General features: G+C 41.5%; 1 protein-coding gene across 1 annotated transcript; it reads left to right on the plus strand.

Annotated features, from left to right (window-relative positions):
• Positions 1–954: 954 nt before the first annotated feature.
• Positions 955–23,148, plus strand: LOC311111809 (CTD small phosphatase-like protein 2-B). The gene is made up of 13 exons (XM_084154664.1): positions 955–1,136; positions 9,629–9,819; positions 16,525–16,663; positions 16,818–16,985; positions 17,280–17,501; positions 17,622–17,715; positions 17,911–18,022; positions 18,494–18,580; positions 18,777–18,839; positions 18,956–19,035; positions 19,327–19,453; positions 19,602–19,697; positions 21,563–23,148. The coding sequence occupies exons 2-13, from the start codon at positions 9,652–9,654 to the stop codon at positions 21,626–21,628; spliced, it is 1,422 nt and encodes a 473-aa protein (XP_084010790.1). The 5' UTR covers positions 955–1,136; positions 9,629–9,651; the 3' UTR covers positions 21,629–23,148.
• Positions 23,149–24,391: the final 1,243 nt, after the last annotated feature.

Below are 24,391 nucleotides of genomic sequence, written 5' to 3' on the forward strand. Positions count from 1 at the left end.
AGGGATCATAGCTTTCACCTGAATTCACTTGGTCAGTCTATGTCATGGAAAGAGCAGGTGTTCTTCATGTTTTGTATACTATGTCAGTGTTACCAGAATCCTCTCTGTTGTAATCAAATCCACATCACTAGATGATCTTGATTCAGTTCAAATGCCCATAAAGCCACCATAACATTTATAGTATTTTCAATGAATAAATTACATTTTACTCGCTCTTTTTTTCAACATTTGTACGCGTTATTAGTCTGCATAGAAGACCCCCAAAGATCAAGCAATTGCAAGTAAAAACCACAAGCTGTATAGAAGAAAGAAAAAACTACTAAATACCCCGGAAGGAAGAAACCTCGAGAGGAACCACACTCATGGGTGCTCGGGGGATTCAGGGCCAGGTAACGGTATGTACTGGCAGAGAGTATCTCTGGTACTGTACTGTTATTCAAATGAAAGGGGTGTGAGTTCATGTGCCAACGCAAAGGAAAAATAGAGTTATATTACGCTGGCCGGGTCGAACCGGCCAATGGCCCGGCACGTCATCGGGCGAAAGCGGGGAGGGAGGAGCGCCCTTCTCAAATCAAACAGTAAACTGCGCATCTTGGTCATGTCAGCACGGTGCATCGTCCAGAAACATACATCTCTTTTCCATAAAATAAATGTTTGAATTTTCAAACTAGTTTTCATTGGGAAGGCAGGTAAAGCGTTTTTATCCAAAGCAATAACTTTTGCATGTGAAAACACAGAAACCTACCTATAACTCGTGCTTAATTACGTCACTTTTGTTTTGAGCCGACTTTGCCGTCGGCCGGGAGCAGCCCGGTTAAAAAACTAATGCAATCACTTAACCCGGTTCAAACTCCTCGCACCGGGGTAACCCGGGACAGATAAACGAACCACCTCATTGACGCCTCTGGCTCAAGCGGTCCTCTGTCATCCGGGTATCTGCCACCGAAAGAGTGTGGGTGAGGAGGCGGGAAATGGCGTCTGGGAGCACATCGCAGTATCAGCTACTAGACGGTTCGTAAAAACAGCAAAGGCAGAGAGGTACCAATAAGAAGAAGAAGAAGCTGCTGTCCGCACCGTGGCAGCCAGCAGTGCTTGATCAGTCAACTCGTTTTCGAGATACTGTGGAGTACTGTAAAGTAAGTAGGGATTATTTCAAGCGTCTTTCAGCATGTGTGAGTGACGTACAAATAAATATTTTCATTTCTCGCCCCCATGGCATGGACAACAGCAATCTACAGTAGCTAGCCAGCCAACTTGATCTCTGTCTTGCTAAAATCTCGGCCTCCTGGTTTGCTAACATGTAACCCTTTTGCAGCGGAAAATTACTGAATGGTTTTGTAAATGTTGGTTTGATTTCTTGTACATTTGCAATAGTCTTGGCTAACTAACTATTGGCTAAATAGTTAGCTAATTGGCTAGATCCATGTTGCCAAGCTAGGTAGCTAACCAACTAGCGAAGTTTGGGTAGTGGTAGTTAAGTTTTGCTAAGCTAACGGTACACTAGCTAGCTAGTCAAATTTGTCTTTGGACAGAACAAGGAACTAAAATGTTATGTCCAGCCTCTCGCAAGCTAAGTTTAATTTCATTAGCTAAATGTTCTAACAGCTAAATGCATAGCTAAAACGCTAACATTTCTCAGTTGAAAATGGACAGTGAGAAATGTCAGGTACAGTAGCTAGTTATTTAGGTACTATATTTTTTGCTAGCTAGCGGGCTAGCCGCCACGGCTAGCTAACGTTAACTAACCTCCCGCGCTGTATTCGAACGATATTTGTTACTTGTTAGCAGCTTGGGAACTCGCGTGAGGTTTAGCTAGCTATTTAGTTATTATTCGTGTCCTGTTTTCAGGCCTTCTACCTGGACACGAGTGGTCGGTATCAAGCTTTAATTTCCCGCCCACTTTGTGTATGCAAGCCTGGATAGGGTTGCCGTCCATGGACATAGGAAAAGTTAGTTGGTAACTATAGCTGTGGAACAAGTGCAAAAGCTTTCCATGTTTTCTTTTGAATTGCAACCAGCATTGACCCATTACACGAAGGAATCAGAAACATGTTGCATAGTGACAAGTCGTTTAACTTGCCAGAAGACATTAACAAACGTTTTTTAGTTAGCTAACTATCTATTTCAAGGAAGTGTGAGTGGTGTTCCCACTTGCCACTCATGTTGAACGACCATCCCCTCATCTAACCATACCTCCCACATGTTAACATGTTATGTAACGATGCACTGCCACCACCAAACAATTAGTAGTGAGGGCGAATGAATGGGCTGCTGCAGTCACTATGGGAACTCTTTCCAGAGCCCCCGATTAAAGTAATTTAGCAGAAGCTCTTATCCAGAGCGATTTACAGGAGCAATTAGGGTTAAGTGCCTTGCTCAAGGGCACATCAACCAATTTTTCACCTAGTCGGCACGGGGATTAGAACCAGCGACCTTTCAGTTACTGGCACAACGCTCTTAACCACTAAGCTACCCGCCGCCTATAATGGACATAAACAGATATTTATGAAGTTGGTGCTGTATATTTAAGCAGTAAGGCCCGAGGGGGTGTGGAATATGGCCAATATACCACGGCTAAGGGCTGTTCTTAGGACACAGCCCTTAGCCGCGGTATATTGGCCATATATCACAAACCCGCGAGGTGCCTTATTGCTATTATAAACTGGTTACCAACGTAATTAGAGCAGTAAAAATAAATGTTTTGTCATACCTGTGGTATATCGTCTGATATACCACGGCTTTCAGCCAATAAGCATTCAGGGCGCGAACCACCCAGTTTATAAAAGTTAATAGTTTATAATTTATCTTTATAATAATAGTTTAATGGTTCCAGCTGTGTTATATCAGACCGTGTACCACGGGTATGCCAACATTTACTTTTACTGCTCTAATTACATTGGTAACCAGTTTATAATAGCAATAAGGCACCTCAGGGGTTTGTGGTATATGGCCAATATACCACAGCTAAGGGCTGTATCCAGGCACTCCACGTTGCGTCCTGCGTAAGAACAGCCCTTAGCCGTGGTATATTGGCCATATACCACACCCCCTCGTGCCTTACTGCTTAAATATACATGGGTTTTAACTTGAAAAAATCTTTGTTAGTTTACAATTGTACAATTTATGCACCCTGCATATAAGGAAAGCCCTGAACGTAAGATCGTAATTTCTGACTCACTTGGTGGAGGAACATATTGCCTGTAGCCTACTGTACATGGTAAGCTGTAAGTGGCACTTCCACTTTTTAATATAGAAAACGGCTGTGAGGATTTTAAGAATATTCACAACATATTGACACAATTACAATATTTATAGAATAAAAATGTAATTTCATCAATTATATGTGGAAATATGTATCTGCGTGAACATTATCAAGCCACCAGCAGATGAAGCAAGTGAATTCTCTTCTCCCTCTCTCCCCAGTTTTAGCTTGCAGTCTACAGTAGCTGGCTAGGTTTAGGATATTTACTAGCCCACACCAGTGACAAACTTAGCTATGTTATTGACATATGGCAGTACACAAACAAAATCGAGATCACTTATTTTGCTTCCTAGAAATGGCCACAAATTCATTCAGATATGGAGGAAGAGGATAGCTAGCTATAGCAAGCTAACGTTATCAGCTGCCTCTTCAACAAGAAGTAACTGTCACAACGTTGATCCTAAGCTAAAATAAACGTTCCTATCGAGCAAAATCCACAATCAACCTCTCCAAAGAAAACATGGATCTGGGGCTTCTCTGAAATGCCACCAGATCCGCGATCAGATCCATGGCCGACGTTTCACTCGGCAGGCTGTATAGAAAACTCCCCTGGAGCCACAGAATGGCCGAATTACCTCAACGCTCAGCCCCCACAAACACCTTAAACTTGCTCTGTATAGTAAGTGACCTCCGTCGTAGACAAAACTACTCTTTCCCATAGGCTTGTACTATCTATAGTATGACAGCATCAGCAGTTAGCTACCAACTACTGGCAGACATGTTTACATGTTGGTTAGTTTTATCAGTGTTATTTAGATGGAAGACGTGAGCTAAATGCGTTATAGCTAGCTAACGTTAGCATAGCTCTTTCACTTACCCGGTTCACTTCCATGCTCACTGAAGCCTATGATAATGCTTGGGCTCGGCTGGTGCCGCTGGCTGTTTTGAGATGCTTTAAAGCCACATTGGTGGTAGGGACTTTGAGAAGCAACTTCTTGCTGAAACACTCCTTCCATTGTTGATCGCCGTGGAAGTTCTCAGGGATGAAATGTGACCTGCAGATTGATGAGTAGATGCCCAATTCGCCCACCTTATTCCCTCTCATTAATCCCACTTTTGACAAAGTTTTTAATTCATCGTGTGACGCTGACCGCGGGGCATTGTGGGATTTTTTCAGAAGTTAGAGTTGATTTGGAGAACCTCAAACCCAACTTTTAGAACAACATAATATAACAATTTATTTAACCGTTTTGTAATTTGGGAACGTTTTCTTTGGGAGTTCTTAGTCACTATATGTGTTTCTGGCATTGACAAATAAGTGCTTCACGACCTTTAAATTGTGCATCTGTGAGTTTGCATCATCCTACATTAAAATATAGAATTTGCCATATTTCATTATTTTAGGTTGCGCTACCTTCCTTGATGTGGACAATGTGTTAATACATTACTCAAGCTCACATTTTGAACAGATTGGGGGGAATTACCCATCTTTTTTACCTCTGATTGGTGATGTTAGTATCAAAGTTTAGTCATCACGATGACATAAGATCGATTGCTTAAAACAGATCATTATCTTTGTTTTTGTACCGTTGATTTTGTCACACGCTCTGGGGTTTTTAGGACTTCAGTTTCTAAATCAAATCTGGCACTGCAAATTCCGGGTGGTCTCTCTATAAAAGTCGCTGGCCACACCAATACACAGATTTGACAGTCAAACTATCACTTAAATAGCAGCCAACCGATGTCACTTGATATCCTATGCCGGGTCATGATTTGTTGAAGTTAACAGAAAAGGTGTTTTGGTCACTTTTCTGTGATGGCAGCCTCCTGAAATCAACATCCGCCATTCCAAAATTTAGATGGAAGCCTTCTACAATTTCTCATCTAACCAATCATATATCATTTAGATTATTCCAAGTGGTCTTTGTATAATGTACGTTTTAACAGTGCTTACAACCCAAACGTTTTGCCCCAGTTCAATTGATTTAAACGTGTAATTGATATGAGTGATATCAGCCTATGTGAGCTTATGGAGGAGATGGTTGCTTTTTTCCGAGATTGCTGCCACAAGAAATCAACATATCTAGTGAAAATGCTTGAGGAGCTTGTATCAGGTTATTTTTTATCTTCAATCAATTGAATTGACTTAATTTGGGACTACAGGGGAGTCATTGACATGATTGGAAAAACTGACTTTTCAAAATGTTATTTTCTCCTGATTTTTAAGCTCAAACAAAACCTTCCATTTCCCTACACTGCGCAACTATATTCAGTCATCGGTACAGATCACTCCCGTGATGTCTGAGTTTTTAGATAAACTGAAAGCAAACTCTGTAGCTCAGCTGGTAGAGCACGGCGCTTGTAACGCTAGGGTAGTGGGTTCGATCCCCGGGACCACCCATACACAAAAATGTATGCACGCATCACTGTAAGTCGCTTTGGATAAAAGCGTCTGCTAAATGGCATATTATATTATTATTATATATATTATATATTATATAAAATGGTGTTGCAAAGCTAGTCCCCACAGAGGTGGTGCAGTTTGTTATAGGAACCCGTTCTCTACTGATGCGGTGGGAGAGAGACTTCTCCGCAAAAGCTAGTCAACTGAGATATGCCGTGCATCAAAGGTTTCTGTGTAAAAACGACAACAAAAGCAGACAGAGAAAATAATGAAGAAATTGAAAATGGGACAGATTTTGATGCTGGTCAACTGAGATATGCCATGCATAAAAGGTTTTCTATGCGTAAATAAAAACAAAAGATGAGGCTATGCATGTAAAACAGACAGAAAAGTAGAAGTTAATTAATGTGATGCAGGTCAACTGTGTTAAAGTACAAATGTGTTCTGTTTAAACCATTTGATGCACTGAACTAGGCTGATCTTAAAGCACTCAAAATGAACTTCTAGTAACATTTAATTTGAATGAAAGCTCTTTATAAGATTATAATATAAATCTGTCCCCCGTAAGAATTTAGTTGAATAACCCTGCTGTAGGGTAAACTGAGCCACGATAAAATGAGGTAATACCCTGTTTACATTTTTAACAACTTAAATCACTGTGTCACACCGCTTCAAACATTTTTTTTTTTGAAAGTGCTCTGGTATAATGGTGTGCAAGTCGTGTGTATGCGGGAGTAGCTATCATCTAGCTACTATAGATGTCATTTTCTTTGTAGCATGTGTAACAGCTGGTTGTAATTTCAGAAAAACAAGTCTGGGGGCAGTGAAAATGGATAGTCTGTACTGTAGTTTTTAGAAATTTAGCTTTATCCACAACCTTACTTGATTTGTGTATTATATATCCATAGATTTCCTTTTTTGTTCTTAGAAAGAAAGAGAAAAAAGGAAATCCTCTTCCCCAGTATAGTGTTTCTGGTGCTGCTGGCAGCAGCCTTGGTTTGTTGGAAACTGTGAATGAGTCATGCTTTGAGATGGTAAAAAATAGGCATGCTGTGACTAGAGGAACTGTGTGTGTGATTCATGTTCATTGGCTCTTGCATCCATGCTGAGTTCTGCAGGCAAAATTGAGGCATGCCGTTTCTGCTGCATTGGAAGATCTGCTGGCTCCTTGGATGGTTTAGCCCAGGGGCGTTAAACTCAATCAGCACACAGGCCATATTGAAAAAAGAAAAGAGAAATTGCGGCCCAGACATAGCCTATTGTTTGTTTTTACAAAAAAAACGTGCATACAACCGCGACCCAAACAGGCCATTTTTTTATTGCCAAGAATATGGCCCTTTATAATATCCACTTATGTACATAAGATGCTGTATATAGCATTTTAACATATTAAAACAAAAGAGATTAAGTCATGTTTGTCCAGCCTTTGCTGCTATGCTTGCAGATGTGCATAAAATGCTGCGACCCTAATCAAAAAGTATTTAATAACTCCCAAATAACAAAAACATAACTAGGTAGTTGTAACATTTAAACATGTTTTTAATTTTTTTGCACTGCATGGATCACCAGTGCAGTTGAATGCAGTATTTCTGTATGGTGCACTCAAAATGTATTGTAGTTGAGTAGCAAGCCTAGGTTACTGCTCATGTTGTCATAGGCCTACATTTCTCCTTTGCATGGTGTTTTATTGTAAGGTTTTGTTTTTCGGTTATTCATTGTTAAGCTTTAAAAATCAAACCCAGACTTCAACATTTTTTGTAGCCTAGAAGGACTGTACGGTACACTTTCCCTTTGCTGCGTGCTGTAAGGGACACACGAAAGCAGAGCAATTGACAATGAATTCACAGATGCAAGCGCTGTAATTTCATAAAGCAGAGGACTCAACTGTTGACTCATTTATACTCGCTTGGGTGTCCTATTGTCCTTTAGTAGTAATTTATACCCGCGTGTGAATCCTTTATCTTAACTTTTTGACAACAAAGATGACATTTTCTGTAGGCTACAGCAATGACCAGTTGGAACTGAAACTTGGCTTGGACATTTAGACTACAACACCTTAACTTTGGTCTGGTAGAAGATTCGGTCAGTGCCATTAGTGATATGATACAGCACGCTGGTGTGTGTGGCAATGCACTGTTTGCCGTGCAGCACGTTGGCAGTGCTTGCTGTGACTTGTAGTGCAGCGCATCATGGGCGGCATGGAAGCGGGCCAAAATGAATTGACACCCCAAATCATTGTGCCTTTCAGATAGAAATGTGTCATGGGCAGGATTCGTTCCGCGGGCCTTGTTTGATGCGTGGCTTAGCCTAACAGAGAGCTAGGTTGTTCCTTCATTCATACATTTTATTTACTGGCTATATTGTTTGGGAATACAATTTTTTTGTGTGTCTCTGGATTTGAAGCTATTTTTAATCTATGACTTGTTGCAAACCTTCATGCTCCCCTCTCCATTGCGGCATTGGATTGCTCACACTGACTGACACCCCTGTGCCCATGGGGCTTGCAATTACACTAATGCTGTCATATTACATCAATAGTAGCACGTAACATCCCAGTTATGCTAGCTCAACATCACAGCTATTGCTTCGTCACGGTGAATACTTTAGTGTTCATTTGTAAATAATCCTCCCTCTGGCATGTATTGAATAAGTCTGGCTACTTGTCTTGTATCTATGGAAATATTGTACAAGGCACATACGCTCCCCGAATCCCTGCCCTGTAATCAACTGCTAATTTCATTTGGGTAATACATTTATTTTTTGTCCACCACACGTTTTGACAAGGGATGGAAACTTTACAGTAGTGACTGAAAAAAGGGATGGTGTGTTCACATTCCTCAAGGTTTATCTGAAGTAAATGGACTTTGTTATATTAGGATCTGTTGAGAAAGTGTGTTCACTGTTTAGGCCCCATGGTAATGTAATGCAGAAGCAGTGGGTTTCTCTGCAGTGCAATGGGAGTGGTGGATAGAGAGGGCTGTGTGTCTGCACTGTCTGGCATGGTGCCTGATAGGTCCTGGACATGTCTGAACACATTTCCATCCAATTGTTGTTATGTAATGTAACATGCTGACCAAACTTGTGTCACAAAATAAATGTACACGTTATTTAATAATTTCATCCAAACTGCTTGCGCGCGTCAACGAGTGTCTGCGTATCCAGGCGCGAAATAGAACTTGGTTCTATTTTAGACGCGGGAAGCGCTGCAAATATCGCCTCTCCCATCTACTCATTGGTTATTAGGAGCAAACTAACCCACGTGGATGATTTGAAAGATGAACGAGGTCCACACTCCAGTCCAGTCGGTTGCAGTAATGCACCTTAAAGTTGGTTGCCTACTGCCATATAAAAAAACACAGAAGAAAAATGAATAAAAGAAAATGAACTAATTAGGTTTCCCCTTTTATCTGTGGATTAATAGTCGGAGAAGAGAACACACGATTGTGTGTGACTCAAAATGGGTCAGAATTCTACAAAGATCCAGCAAAAAAATACCATATGCATGTCAGGTAAATGTTAATGAAAACAATAGGTCCATCTCATCCCATCAGGAGAACATTGATCAACTCTCATCAAGAAAATGTAATTGTATTCATAATCCCTAATGTCCTCATACTTTTGGTGATCAATTTGTCCCATCAGTTGGTCAGTTGTTAGATAAACACATTCACTGAAGTAAGTAGTCTTAAGTACTCAATGGTCGGGTCGTGTGATGGGTCTTTGGCTCACTTGAGGCAGCAATGATGTACTGTGATGCAAAGGAAATGGTGTCTTGAATGCAACCAGATGTTAGCAGCAGCACTTTTTCTGCTGGTGTTTTTTGTTCACTGCGGGTTTTCAAATCACCAGCTTATCCACACCTTTTAGCTGTTAGGCTGTATGTTATGTGAATGTATGAAGAGGGGAAAATCAGGTCTTTCACTAACACTGTTTTTTTTCTCCTTTCCCTCACTCTTCCCACCCAATCTCCCCCATTCGTCCGCTTTTGCCCATCAACCCGCTTTGCTCTGTCTGTCCTCCAGTCTTACATGTGACTCTTAAAACAATGAGGCTGAGAATGCGGAAGGCATCTCAGCAGTCGAGCCCTGCCCATGCGCCCCGCCCATCCCGGACCAAGCGGAGGCATTCAGAAGTGGAGGAGTGCACGCCGACAGGTGGAGGAAGAGGCCTGCTGTCCACCATTAAGAAATTAATCAGAGGAAATGCTGTCAAGGTGAGCCGTCTCTCCGTTATCTGTCTCTGAAATGGCACTCTGTTCCCTATGTAGTGCACTACTTTTGACCAGAGCCCTATGAGTCCTGGTCAAAAGTAGGACACTATATAGTGAATAGGGTGCCATCTCTGGGATGGATTTGAGTGTCTGCGCCTAACTGGCACTCCGAGTAACATTCCCCCCTCCAACATTCCACAGCTGTTTGATCACTAAAGTTACATGCAGTCCTTAGTTAAACATTTTAGCAACATGTTATGTAAGCTGCTCCTTTTTGCACCCCTCCCTAGACCGTTATTTAGCACCTGTCCAGATTTAAGAAGTAAAGTCTGTTTCAGTACCCAGTGTTATGTTTCCCTAGAAATGCATGATGGACTGCAGAGGCTTGTCTGAGAACTCCAGCAGTGTTCTAATTTTAGCGGTGGCTCTAGAGATTGTAGAAGGATAGTAGGTAGTGGGGCTGCACGATTAGGGGGGGAAAAATGTAATTAAAAAAAAATTTGGGCCAGATATTGCAATTGCGATTTTCCAACACATGGGTGAAAACTTGGTGATTCCATCAGACCTGTTTAAAACACGTGTCCGGGTAGAGAACACCATTTCTAAAATGAGATCATTAGTTAATACAGTGGGGGAAAAAAGTATTTAGTCAGCCACCAATTGTGTATGTTCTCCCACTTAAAAAGATGAGAGGCCTGTAATTTTCATCATAGGTACATGTCAACTATGACAGACAACATGAGGAGGAAAAAAATCCAGAAAATCACATTGTAGGATTTTTAATGAATTTATTTGCAAATTATGGTGGAAAATAAGTATTTGGTCAATAACAAAAGTTTCTCAATACTTTGTTATATACCCTTTGTTGGCAATGACACAGGTCAAATGTTTTCTGTAAGTCTTCACAAGGTTTTCACACACACTTGCTGGTATTTTGGCCCATTCCTCCATGCAGATCTCCTCTAGAGCAGTGATGTTTTGGGGTTTTCTATGGGGTTGAGATCTGGAGACTGGCTAGGCCACTCCAGGACCTTGAAATGCTTCTTACGAAGCCACTCCTTCGTTGCCCGGGCGGTGTGTTTGGGATCATTGTCATGCTGAAAGACCCAGCCACGTTTCATCTTCAATGCCCTTGCTGATGGAAGGAGGTTTTCACTAAAAATCTCAAGATACATGGCCCCATTCATTCTTTCCTTTACACGGATCAGTCGTCCTGGTCCCTTTGCAGAAAAACAGCTCCAAAGCATGATGTTTCCACCCCCATGCTTCACAGTAGGTATGGTGTTCTTTCGATGCAACTCAGCATTCTTTGTCCTCCAAACACGACGAGTTGAGTTTTTACCAAAAAGTTCTATTTTGGTTTCATCTGACCATATGACATTCTCCCAATCCTCTTCTGGATCATCCAAATGCACTCTAGCAAACTTCAGACGGGCCTGGACATGTACTGGCTTAAGCAGGGGGACACGTCTGGCACTGCAGGATTTGAGTCCCTGGCGGCTTAGTGTGTTACTGATGGTAGGCTTTGATACTTTGGTCCCAGCTCTCTGCAGGTCATTCACTAGGTCCCCCAGTGTGGTTCTGGGATTTTTGCTCACCGTTCTTGTGATCATTTTGACCCCACGGGGTGAGATCTTGCGTGGAGCCCCAGATCGAGGGAGATTATCAGTGGTCTTGTATGTCTTCCATTTCCTAATAATTGCTCCCACAGTTGATTTCTTCAAACCAAGCTGCTTATCTATTGCAGATTCAGTCTTCCCAGCCTGGTGCAGGTCTACACTTTTGTTTCTGGTGTCCTTTGACAGCTCTTTGGTCTTGGCCATAGTGGAGTTTGGAGTGTGACTGTTTGAGGTTGTGGACAGGTGCCTTTTATGCTGATAACAAGTTCAAACAGGTGCCATTAATATAGGTAACAAGTGGAGGACAGAGGAGCCTCTTAAAGAATAAGTTACAGGTCTGTGAGAGCCAGAAATCTTGCTTGTTTGTAGGTGACCAAATACTTATTTTCCACCATAATTTGCAAATAAATTCATAAAAAATCCTACAATGTGATTTTCTGAAAAAAAATTCCTCATTTTGTCTGTCATAGTTGACGTGTACCTATAATGAAAATTACAGGCCTCATCTTTTTAAGTGGGAGAACTTGCACAATTGGTGGCTGACTAAATACTTTTTTTCCCCACTGTACATACTGTGCTAACTGAATATTACCAAATTAAACACATATTTTCCAACATTGTTATACATATGATAATAGATAGGATTACTACATTTACATATTAACAAACATAATTTAACATGATCATCAAAATATAGCAGGGTTCCCCAACTGGCGGGCCAGATTTGGCTTGCAGGTGGTTTCATTTGGCCCCCCAAGTTTTCTGAGCAAAAAAGAAGTGCACATTTTCATTGTTGGACATAAGACTGTGAAAACACCAGGAAATCAGCTCCAAGTGATTTTAATTTAGGAAATCTTTCCCCAAGTATTCCCATGTATAATAGAGAGACGTGATCGTATACAAATGTAAACAACGTTTGAAATGACGTTTTTGTCAAATCTGTATCTTTTTTGAGCTTCTTGCGGTCAATATGCAGTCTACAAGTGGCGCAGTGAGTGGCGCAGTGGCTAACTGTGCCACTAGAGATCCTGGTTCGAATCCAGGCTCTGTCGCAGCCGGCCGCGACCGGGAGACTCATGGGCGGCGCACAATTGGCCCAGCGTCGTCCAGAGTAGGGGAGGGAATGGCCGGCAGGGATGTAGCTCAGTTGATAGAGCATGGCGTTTGCAACGCCAGGGTTGTGGGTTCAATTCCCACGGGGGGCCAGTATAAAAAAAAAAAAAATGTATTCACTAACTGTAAGTCGCTCTTAGAGCGTCTGCTAAATGACTAAAATGTAAATGTAAAATGTACAAATTATTTGTAATTTATGTTCTGGCCCCCTGACCATCCACTCAAGAATCTTCCCACGGCTGAATCTAATTGATGATCCTTGAAATATAGTGTGCTAAAGCGTAGCATGTTATTCATTAATCAATTAATAACATGAGTTCCCGTTTTACCATTGAGTTCTTAGTTAATTATTTAAAGTTATGTTCATTATTTATTCAGCCAGCCATAGGCTGCAGATGGAATAGGAGGCTTATGATTGTAATTATGTATAAGTAGGCTGAATCATTATTATAATTGAAATTATAAGTCAAAGTTCCTTTAAAAACATGTAACCTACCAATTTGCAAAGTTCAGCCTGTGTCCAAAACATTGGAGTCTGGTCCAGTCATTCAACGCGATGGCCTTCACCATGTTTGCACCGTTATCGTTATACACACTTAATACTCCTCGTTCTGGGCCCAGGCGGCTAAAGCTTCTCTTAGCCCCAGAGCCATGTTTTCTCTTGTGATCTCTGGGGAAGTAGCCTATGGTGTTTGCAAGCATGGACCTTTCAGTTGAAACTCTTCATCAATAAAATGTAGCCTACTGTCAAACTAATGTAGGGCTCGGTTGTTATATTAGTGATGGGGGGGGTCGATAATGACATATCAGGCTATTATTTGTAACGATATATCGTATTGTTTTGACTCTCACATTATTATTTTTGCTCTAGTTGACTGTACCTGCACCAAAACTCCAGTATTTTCCCTTCATAGCTTGTTCGCCATCTTTTTAAATAGGGAGCCAGTTTTGTTTTCTGCACTTTTATTTCCATGACTGCTCAACTCGTTTTCTCATGGCTCTCTTATCCCTCTGCAGCAGACATACAGTACCAGTCAAAAGTTTGGACACGGCTACTCATTCAAGGGTTTTTCTTGATTTTTACTATTTTCTACATTGTAGAATAATAGTGAAGACATCAAAACTATGAAATAATACACATGGAATCATGTAGTAACACCAAAAAAGTGTTAAACAAATCCAAATATATTTTATATTTGAGATTCTTCAAATAGCCACCCTTTGCCTTGATGACAGCTTTGCACACTCTTGGCATTCTCTCAACCAGCTTCACCTGGAATGCTTTTCCAACAGTCTTGAAGGAGTTCCCACATTGCGGAGCACTTGTTGGCTGCTTTTCCTTCACTCTGCCGTCCAACTCATCCCAAACCATCTCAATTAGGTTGATGTCGGGTGATTGTGGAGGCCAGGTCATCTGATGCAGCACTCAATCACTCTCCTTGGTCAAATAGCCCTTACACAGCCTGGAGGTGTGTTGGGTCATTGTCCTGTTGAAAAACAAATGATTGTCCCACTAAGCCCAAACCAGATGGGGTGGCTTATCTCTGCAGAATGCTGTGGTAGCCATGCTGGGTAAGTGTGCCTTGAATTCTAAATAAATCACTGAATGTCACCAGCAAAGCACCCCCACAGCATAACACCTCCTCCTCCATGCTTTACGGTGGGAACTACACATGCGGAGATCATCCGTTCACCCACACTGCGTCTCACAAAGACACGGCGGTTGGAACCAAAAATCTCCAATTTGGACTCCAGACCAAAGGACAAATTTCCACCGGTCTAATGGCCATTGCTTGTGTTTCTTGGCCCAAGCAGGTCTCTTCTTCTTGTTGGTGTCCTTTAGTAGTGGTTTCTTTGCAGAAATTCGACCTTGAAGGCCTAATTCACACAGTCCCCTCTGAACAGTTGATGTTGAGATGTGTCTGTGACTTGAACTCTGTGAAGCATTTATTTGGGCTGCAATTTCTGAGGCTGGTAACTCTAATGAACTTATCCTCTGCAGCAGAGGTAACTCTGGGTCTTCCATTCCTGTGGCGGTCCTCATGAGAGCCAGTTTCATCATAGCGCTTGATGGTTTTTGCGACTGCACTTGAAGAAACTTTCAAAGTTCTTAATTTTCCGTATTGACTGTCCTTCATGTCTTAAAGCAGGACTCCCCAACCCTGTTCCTGGAGAGCTACTGTCCGGTAGTTTTTTGCTCCAACCCTAATCTAGTGCACCTGATTCTAATAATTAGCAGGTTGATAAGATTAATTGTGTTAGTAACACCTGGGGTTGGAGAGAACCTACAGGAGGATAACTCTCCAGGAACAGTGTTGGGCAACCCTGTCTTAAAGTAATGGACTGTCGTTTCTCTTTGCTTATTAGAGCTGTTCTTGCCATAAAATGGACTTGGTATTTTACTAAATAGGGCTATCTTCTGTATACCACCCCTACCTTGTCACAACACAACTGATTGGCTCAAACGCATTAAGAAGGAAAGAAATTCCACAAATTAACTTTTAAGAAGGCACACCTATTAATTGAAATGCATTCCAGGTGACTACCTCATGAAGCTGGTTGAGAGAATGCCAAGAGTGTGCAAAGCTGTCATCAAGGCAAAGGGTGGCTATTTGAAGGATCTCAAATATAAAATATATTTTGATTTGATTAACACTTTTTGGGTTACTACATGAATCCATGTGTCATTTCATTGTTTTGATGTCTTCACTATTATTCTACAATGTAGAAAATAGTAAAAATCAAGAAAAGCCCTTGAATGAGTAGGTGTGTCAGCTTTTGACTGGTAGTGTAGGTGAGCAATATGTTTGGAACATTGAATCACAATAAAATCAGTGTCGAATCGCAATACATGTAGAATCGCAATACATATCGTATCGGCACCTAAGTTTCGTGGTATCGTGAGGATCCTGGCAATTCCCATCTCTATGTTAGGCCTATCTTTTGGTCTAGTATATGTTGTAGTCGCGTAATAATCAACATGTTATACAGCGTTGGGATGGTGACTTGAGAGATGGACTCTTGCATCCTGTCCAGCTTGTTTATCGTCTTTAAGCTTTGCTGACTGTAAATGTGAACCATGTCTTTGGCTATGTGATAGATGGGTGATAGCCTCTATGATTTATATGTCTGCGCGATGTTTTTTTGAAGGGCGTTACACTTGTCAATGCCTGTTTTAAAGTAGGTGGCTAGCTGTGGCTGAGGGACTTTTTTCACCATTGAAGTAGGGGATGGTGGTTCTTCAAATGATTGAATGCATTTGTTGTGTTGCCTCTTGTTGTCGCCACAACTCTGAGGCACTTTTTGCACAACACATGCATTTGGTTAACATCGATTTGCCTGTACCCGAATTACTGCCATACCACTGAAGATGGGCCCTTTGCCACCAAATCGCCGTTCTCGTTAGCACTAGCAGCACTCAAGTTTCCCACACACTGATGTAAATCCCTTTCTCTCCTCACCAGCATCTAACTGCATGCTCTATGTGGGACGCTTATGATTAGCCAGCATTAGCATTCCATGCAGAGTGTGAGAGACCGCTTGTTTGGTCAGCATCCTCTTATTGGAGATGGTACCGTAGTCTAGTATTTGTTGTTAAACAGAGTGTCAAAGAAAGGAGAGAAAATCACAGCCTCTTGCGAAATGGATATTGCGCGTCGATATTGCAATTTTCGATCTGAATTTGATTAATCGTGCAGCCCTACTAGGTAGCTAAGGTTGGCTGAAACAATATTCCAGGAGAGAGATGATCCCCCTGGGAAGGCATATGGGTTCTTTCTCTTGGAACATCGTCACTTGGCGTACTACAAGTCCTTTGTATATCCAACCAGATATGAGTATGAGGCTAGTGGGTGGATTCAAAATTAAATGTTGGGAATACTGTAAGAGATTTTGAATGCGGTTTTGATTTTGGCTTATTCTACAGTTAAATGCTCCTCCCATCAGTTCTGAAATGTGAGTTGTGTTTCTACCTCAGGTAGAACAGAAGAATCCAGCGAAGAAGACGCGACTCACCTGCGACATAGACGACAACCTGATCTCTTCCACACCACAAGGTGGCGATACCCCTAGGAGGACAATCTCCAGGGTCAGCAGGAGAAACTCAGTCAACGGAGGTGAGTTTGCAAAGAGCGTGGAGGATTAATTGAAAGACAGGAACAAAACCTTATCCTGTTCAGTAATCATACATTGCACACCAACAGGAGTTTACATGCCTTGATATAGTGACTTATCATGTTGTCCTTACCTGCTCCTCACCCTAAACCACAGAAGCGACAAACCATGACACGAACCATGACACCAGTAGTAAGCCTGTGAAGCCCAATGGGAAACTGGAGGAGGCGGCGGCAGAGACTTTGACCAGTCCGCCTAGAACCACTCTCCTGGGAACCATCTTCTCTCCAGTCTTCAACTTCTTCTCACCAGCAAATAAAAATGGTAATACTGTAAAATGATGCTAGGTCGAAGAGTGCCAAGTACTCTGCAGGAACTTGACTTAAAATATGTTAGATTGGCCTACATGTTTATCTCTAACTTTCCCTTTGTCGCTCCTCTCTGCACTGGTAAATGGCCTACTATATTACCTCGGTCTTCATTCTACCTTGTATGATGCTTGTTTGTTATGTTATTGTATTTTTTATGTTGTGGTCGAATCTAATTTCCACGTGGAACTACGGTAATAAGTAGTATAAATATAATATAGTAAGCTAATGTAATTTTCATCCACATCAGGTTCGGACTCCCCAGACCAGGCGTTGGAGGCTGAGGAGATCGTCAAGCAGCTGGACATGGAGACGGTGGAGGAGACCCCCACCTGCACTGCCACCTCCACAGAGGAAGTGTGTACGACTATGCCCCTTTACCCCAGCGACATGCTGCCACCCCTGCGGCCCCCACACCCTCCAGAAGTGCCCGTCGAGGAAGAGGTCGTCACAGACGCGCCTCCTCTCACAGGTAGCTGGAGATAAAGAAATGTCTTCTTGGTATAGAGTCCATGTCATTATGGACAAGGATCATTCTCACTTCACTCTCTCCTGCCCATTTCTTGTGGTCTCCTCCTTCCTATCCTCTCAGCCCCAGGCGCCCCTCCAGAAGGATGCTATGTGGAGGCACAGCCCACAGCCCCTGCAGAGGGGACATACGAGGAGGACTGGGAGGTCTTTGACCCGTAAGTACAAATCTGCTCCCTCTAGTTTTTTGTGCATATGGAACATTTCTGGGATCTTTTTATTTCAGCTCATGAAAGATTGGACCAAAACTTTACATGTTGCGTTTTATATTTTTGTTCAGAAAAACATGTTACAGGACTTTCAATGAAAAACACTGGATTTAACTCTGATCTGTTTGATTTGGTTTTGTCCAGGTATTTCTTCATCAAGCATGTACCTCCACTGACAGAGGAACAGCTGACCAGGAAGCCTGCTCTCCCACTAAAGACCCGCAGTACACCTGAGTTCTCCTTGGTCCTCGACCTGGTGAGTGATGATTACATGGTGCTCATCTTGAGACTAAAAGGCGCTGCATGGTCAATCCTACGTATGCATTGGCCGTGCAGTTTTTACAATGTTACGGCCACTGCAGAAGTCAGGGCATTCATACTTCTTGCACTTCCCGGAGCTGCTCAGAGCTGTTGTAAAGGAAGTGAGTTTGTTTATACAGGACCACCCGCCCCCACCTACCATCAACCAATCATGTCAATGCGACGCCAGAAGGAGCCCTTCTCATTGTTACAACATTTGGGAGGCACACGGCGATGCGGTACAGAGCTCAATTTGGCCTCTGTATGTCTCCGGAGGCTCCGCAATTGCGTCACACCCTGTGTATGGAGCCTCCGACCACATTTTTGGATCAAGCATAAATTGGCTTTTACTTTAAATGGTACATCCACTTAAAGGGTATTGATATGGTGGTTTGCAATTTACAACTATTTTTGTGATTCCTACCAGGATGAGACATTGGTGCACTGTAGCTTGAATGAGCTGGACGATGCAGCACTTACCTTCCCGGTCCTGTTTCAAGATGTAATTTACCAGGTATACAGAAGTCTTTGAGATTTGACAGAGGCATTTCTATTTTAAATGGGACATTATTAAGCATTTGTGACTTTTCCACCAGAGGGTGCTAAAGCGGTGCCTTTTTATAGACAGCCACAGGTAAATGTGGGAGATGCAAAATCAAAGTTTCTAGTAGAAACTTTGTACAAATAACTGACACTTTGCTTGTCTGCAGGTGTATGTGCGGTTAAGGCCGTTCTTCAGAGAGTTCCTGGAGCGCATGTCTCAAATCTATGAGGTAAACTGGGCTTCCTTTTCTCCTATTTAATTGTAACAGTTTATGGAAAGATTACTGTTACTTGCATTGAGCTACTCTGAAGTGAGAAACGTATTCAGTTGTCTTTTCCTCGTTAGATCATTCTCTTCACTGCCTCAAAGAAGGTTTATGCAGACAAGTTGCTCAACATCTTGGATCCCAAGAAACAGTTGGTTAGGTAAGTTAAATGTTTCTTTCTACCCCTTCCTTAATTTAGATGCATTGGAAGTCCAAATATGTTGTATGTTGTTTTTGTAATATAATACCCAGCCTTAGCTTTGACATGCATGTATAGTGTTCTCTGTTTGCATGAGATTGCAGTTGCTGTGTATGTTGATTGTGGATTTTGAGTCTGGGCACGTGCTGCGTCTATGTGATGTTCAGGTGTCAACATTGTGGTTTGACTGAATTATTGATAAACAGACATGTAGATTTGGCCATTTATTTTCCTCCTCTCCACTAACCCTAGACACAGGTTATTTCGTGAGCATTGTGTCTGCGTACAAGGAAACTACATCAAGGACCTGAACATCCTTGGAAGAGACCTGTCCAAGACCGTCATCATTGACAATTCACCACAAGCCTTTGCATATCAGGTGAGCCTTTCAGCCCAAGTGACGTCTGTAACCCAACCTAGCACAGAGTAATTAAGCCTACTGTTAACATTTAAATGATGTTCGCAGAATTTATATATGCTATTGTTGTACAATCCAATACAGAGTATACCTTCCTATATCCCTACAGCTTTCCAATGGGATTCCCATTGAGAGCTGGTTCATGGACAAAAATGACAACGAACTCCTGAGGCTGGTCCCGTTCTTGGAGAAGCTTGTTGAGCTGGTACGTTCAAGCTACATTTTACAGTGAGGGGGAAAAAGTATTTGATCCCCTGCTGATTTTGTACATTTGCCCACTGACAAAGACATGATCAGTCTATAATTTTAATGGTAGGTTTATTTGAACAGTGAGAGACAGAATAACAACAACAAAATCCAGAAAAACAGATGTCAAAAATGTTATAAATTGATTTGCATTTCAATTAGGGAAATTAGTATTTGACCCCCTCTCAATCAGAAAGATTTATGGCTCCCAGGTGTCTTTTTATACAGGTAACGAGCTGAGATTAGGAGCACACTCTTAAAGGGAGTGCTCCTAATCTCAGCTTGTTACCTGTATAAAAGACACCTGTCCACAGAAGCAATCAATCAATCAGATTCTAAACTCTCCACCGTGGCCAAGACCAAAGAGCTCTCCAAGGATGTCAGGGACAAGATTGTAGACCTACACAAGGCTGGAATGGGCTACAAGACCATCGCCAAGCAGCTTGGTGAGAAGGTGACAACAGTTTATTCGCAAATGGAAGAAACACAAAATAACTGTCAATCTCCCTCTGCCTGGGGCTCCATGCAAGATCTCACCTCGTGGAGTTGCAATGATCATGAGAACGGTGAGAAATCAGCCCAAAACTACACGGGAGGATCTTGTCATTGATCTCAAAGCAGCTGGGTCTATAGTCACCAAGAAAACAATTGGTAACACACTACGCCGTGAAGGACTGAAATCCTGCAGCGCCCGCAAGGTCCCCCTGCTCAAGAAAGCACATATACAGGCCTGTCTGAAGTTTGCCAATGAACATCTGAATGATTCAGAGGAGAACTGGGTGAAAGTGTTGTGGTCAGATGAGACCAAAATGGAGCTCTTTGGCATCAACCCAACTCGCCATGTTTGGAGGAGGAGGAATGCTGCCTATGACCCCAAGAACACCATCCCCACCGTCAAACATGGAGGTGGAAACATTATGCTTTGGGGGTGTTTTTCTGCTAAGGGGACAGGACAACTTCACCGCATCAAAGGGACGATGGACGGGGCCATATACCGTCAAATCTTGGGTGAGAATCTCCTTCCCTCAGCCAGGGCATTGAAAATGGGTCGTGGATGGGTATTCCAGCATGACAATGACCCAAAACACACGGCCAAGGCAACAAAGGAGTGGCTCAAGAAGAAGCACATTAAGGTCCTGGAGTGGCCTAGCCAGTCTCCAGACCTTAATCCCATAGAAAATCTGTGGAGGGAGCTGAAGGTTCGAGTTGCCAAACATCAGGCTCGAAACCTTAATGACTTGGAGAAGATCTGCAAAGAGGAGTGGGACAAAATCCCTCCTGAGATGTGTGCAAACCTGGTGGCCAACTACAAGAAACGTCTGACCTCTGTGATTGCCAACAAGGGTTTTGCCACCAAGTACTAAGTCATGTTTTGCAGTGGGGTCAAATACTTATTTCCCTCATTAAAATGCAAATCAATTTATAACATTTTTGACATGCATTTTTCTGTATTTTGTTGTTGTTATTCTGTTTCTCACTGTTCAAATAAACCTACCATTAAAATTAGACTGATCATGTCTTTGTCAGTGGGCAAACGTACAAAATCAGCAGGGGATCAAATACTTTTTTCCCTCACTGTACATGTTTTACTCATGATTGGATAGTAATATTCTGTTTTATTTCTAAGCCATACATGCTTGAGCTGTCATTGACGTGCTTTGCAATGCCCCCAACATTCATTAATTTTTTTGTAGCCATCTACCTGTCTTTTACAAAATGAAATGGTCGCACCACTAACAGAGAGAAATCATCTCTTTAAATCATTGGTTTAGGTTCATATCCATGTGGTATTAATATGTTATATGTCTGTCTCCTGTGCTCCAGAATGAGGATGTGAGACCACACGTTCGAGAACGGTTTCGCCTGCACCAGCTTCTTCCCCCAGACTGATCCCTGGAATGGACGGACACAATGGGACAGAAGAAATAACGATTGATTGAATAAACCAACAATCAGATGTGTAAAAAGCCCTCTTTGGATTACAACATTGCCATTACTGTTGAAGGTTACACTTTTTCTCTCTTTTTTTTTTTTTTACCCCACATTGTTTTTTGCATCGATAATGACAAAATGCAAAGTATCAAATAATTTTTTGGTTAAAAATAATTTCTAAAGCCACGTGTATAGATCACATTACTGTGGGCAAGACCAAGAAGGCTCCTCCTTTTTGACTGGCTTTTTTCAGGAGTGGTTTCTTTCTCCCTGCTTCTTATCGGAGGGGCCAAGGTGCTGTCTGTCTGGTTGGACTAAATGTGTTAGATGACAGAGAAGAGGATTATACTTGCTCCCTTTGGTGCTTTCATAAGACTGTTGACAGTGACACTCATTGGCTACAGACCTATTTTTAACAGGAATGGCCAGTAAAGTGTGTATGTTTTGTGTGTGGGTACATAGCTATTGTTTTTCTTTCCATCTTGGGGTTTTTACAAGTGTTTTACCTGTAGCCTATAGGAACTCATTATGCATTCCTCTAGCTGAATTGCTTTTTTTTGTAGACACTCATTGAAACTGCAATTTCTTCTTTTACCCCATTTCACAATGTTTCATTGTTTGCTTTTTTCTGCCTATAATGTTTTATAATGGGGATATGTAGGTGTTGTCCAAGCTTGTTGATTGGAAATTAATATTGATGTTATGGTAGGATATCCCCATGCTATGTCAAATCAAATTGAACGAATCCAGAACTTCCTGTATAAAATTTGTTTGTGGTGGAAGTACTTCTGTTTAAACAATAGTGTTGGCTTTGTGTTTGAATGAATAGGACACTTTGCCAATCAATCAATTAGTATAACTTTCAAAGAAATTTGCATCAAGGGGACAGTTCATCATTTGTGACTAAATGTCCCCCACTTCACAAGTTAAGTGTTACAGACATTTATTTTATTGTAAAATGTATTTGTCATTCATATATTTAAATGTTTTATTTTAACGCAACCAAGTTTTTAAACTTTTTTTTTTTTTAATGGATATGTCTAGTATTGAATTATAACTAATGTAGATTGTCTCTGTCAGCGTCTCACCCCTGTCTGTTACTGGAGGCATATGGATGGATGGCTGGGTCCTGAAACAGCCCAATGTGTAGCACCACCAGCATATAAACTGCAAGCCTCATCACTGTGGTTTAAACCCAACCTGCCTCTAGTAGTTTTTTGTTTTAGGAATTGGTTTTATTATATGGATTTAAAGCCTTTCTTTTAAATGCAGTTGAAAGAGGCATCGTTATTGGAGAACCTTCGTTATGAATGTCTGTCTCTGCCCAGACTTGGAAGAGTTGTAGAAAATATCCCATGATGCATTGTCAGATATTGTACCTAATACTTGTGTTATTTCATGTGGCCTAACCAGATCCCAGCTCATAGACACTTTATTGATGACAAAAACCATAAGAAAGAATTACACCCCAAAATGGTTACCCTTCCATGTCCAGTCAGCCCTTTTGTTGATATTATGGACTTGTACATTTACATGGTCATGTATATGGTGCCATACAAACCTCCTTCCTAACCTGATCTAACATCGCCACCCATGTAATCTCTTTTTCCTCGTTGGAAGTGTTTATAAGTCTGAGACAATCAAGCCTCTAAGCTCAAAACACTCAAATCGGAAAGGAAATTCTGGTCAGTTTGTTAGTTGCGCTGTGTTTTTTGTTCTAAATTGAATTGTGCCCTGCGAACAAAGTTGTTAGGTGAATCCAACTGTTCCCTATTCCAGCTAATCGTGCATGTCATCTTGCCAAACATCTGAGGGACTAAGGGTAAAACTCTGTAGAGTACCAGTCCTTTTAGCCTGCTCTCTCATTGCCTTTCTGGAAATCATCGCCCTATAAAACTGAACTGGCATAGACGAGTTACACTATTACAGGGCACAGTTTTTTTTTGTTGTGGCAATGCTAAATATTTCCAGACTGAATGTAATTATTTTCCCACACTTTATCCCAAAATGGGGAAAATAAATTAACAAATCAAAAGTCCATGATCCAAAGGATCTATCAATTGCTTAGATTTTCTCTGCTTTGAAGGGTGCACAATGAGTTAATTTTTTCACCATTATAAAAAAAATATATATATATAAGTAATGAACACCCTATTCTATAACATTTTCAAATATGCAACCCTATCCATACCCACTTCAGCGGTTGGTTGAGAGTTGGCCCCTAGGAGGATGAACCCGCTCCTTAAATGGGGCCTGGCACTTTTCTATCAAGGGAGAGCTTACTTTAATTGTTTAAGAGCAGTAGTGATTTTGTTTTTGAAGGATGGGCTATTTGACATGTACATCCAGTTCATTTTTATGTGTATTATACCAGTTTTATTGTACGATGGATATTGTACAATACATGCAGCTTTGCGTGAAAAGAAAATCCTTAAAGGAAAATCTTTTTTTATTTTTTATTTCAAAAGGCATGTCATCTACTTTTTAAATGTATTCATGAAGATTTAACTTTACATCAGATGGAGTGTTTTTCTTACAAATATCTGTGTATGTTTAGTTAGGACAGTGTCACTGAACTGTTAGAAACCTAGCATGTATGTAGAGAATCTTGTTTTGTGGGAAAGTCCTGAATTAAATTTTAATCTTGGCACTTTTTCTGCAGAAAAGAGCAACTGTGTTAATTAACTTTTTCAATTTCCATTGAGATGTATTTAAAATCTT

The sequence above is a fragment of the Coregonus lavaretus genome, assembly GCF_964263955.1.
Source record: "Coregonus lavaretus genome assembly, chromosome: 37".
Taxonomy (NCBI): domain Eukaryota; kingdom Metazoa; phylum Chordata; class Actinopteri; order Salmoniformes; family Salmonidae; genus Coregonus; species Coregonus lavaretus.

Coding starts and splice junctions, on each gene's coding strand:
- LOC311111809 (XM_084154664.1), top strand. CDS start 9,652: ATGAGGCTGAGAATGCGGAAGGCATCTCAGCAGTCGAGCCCTGCCCAT. Junction 17,502..17,621: donor AGACGCGCCTCCTCTCACAG/GTAGCTGGAGAT, acceptor CTATCCTCTCAG/CCCCAGGCGCCCCTCCAGAA. Junction 19,698..21,562: donor TGGAGAAGCTTGTTGAGCTG/GTACGTTCAAGC, acceptor CCTGTGCTCCAG/AATGAGGATGTGAGACCACA.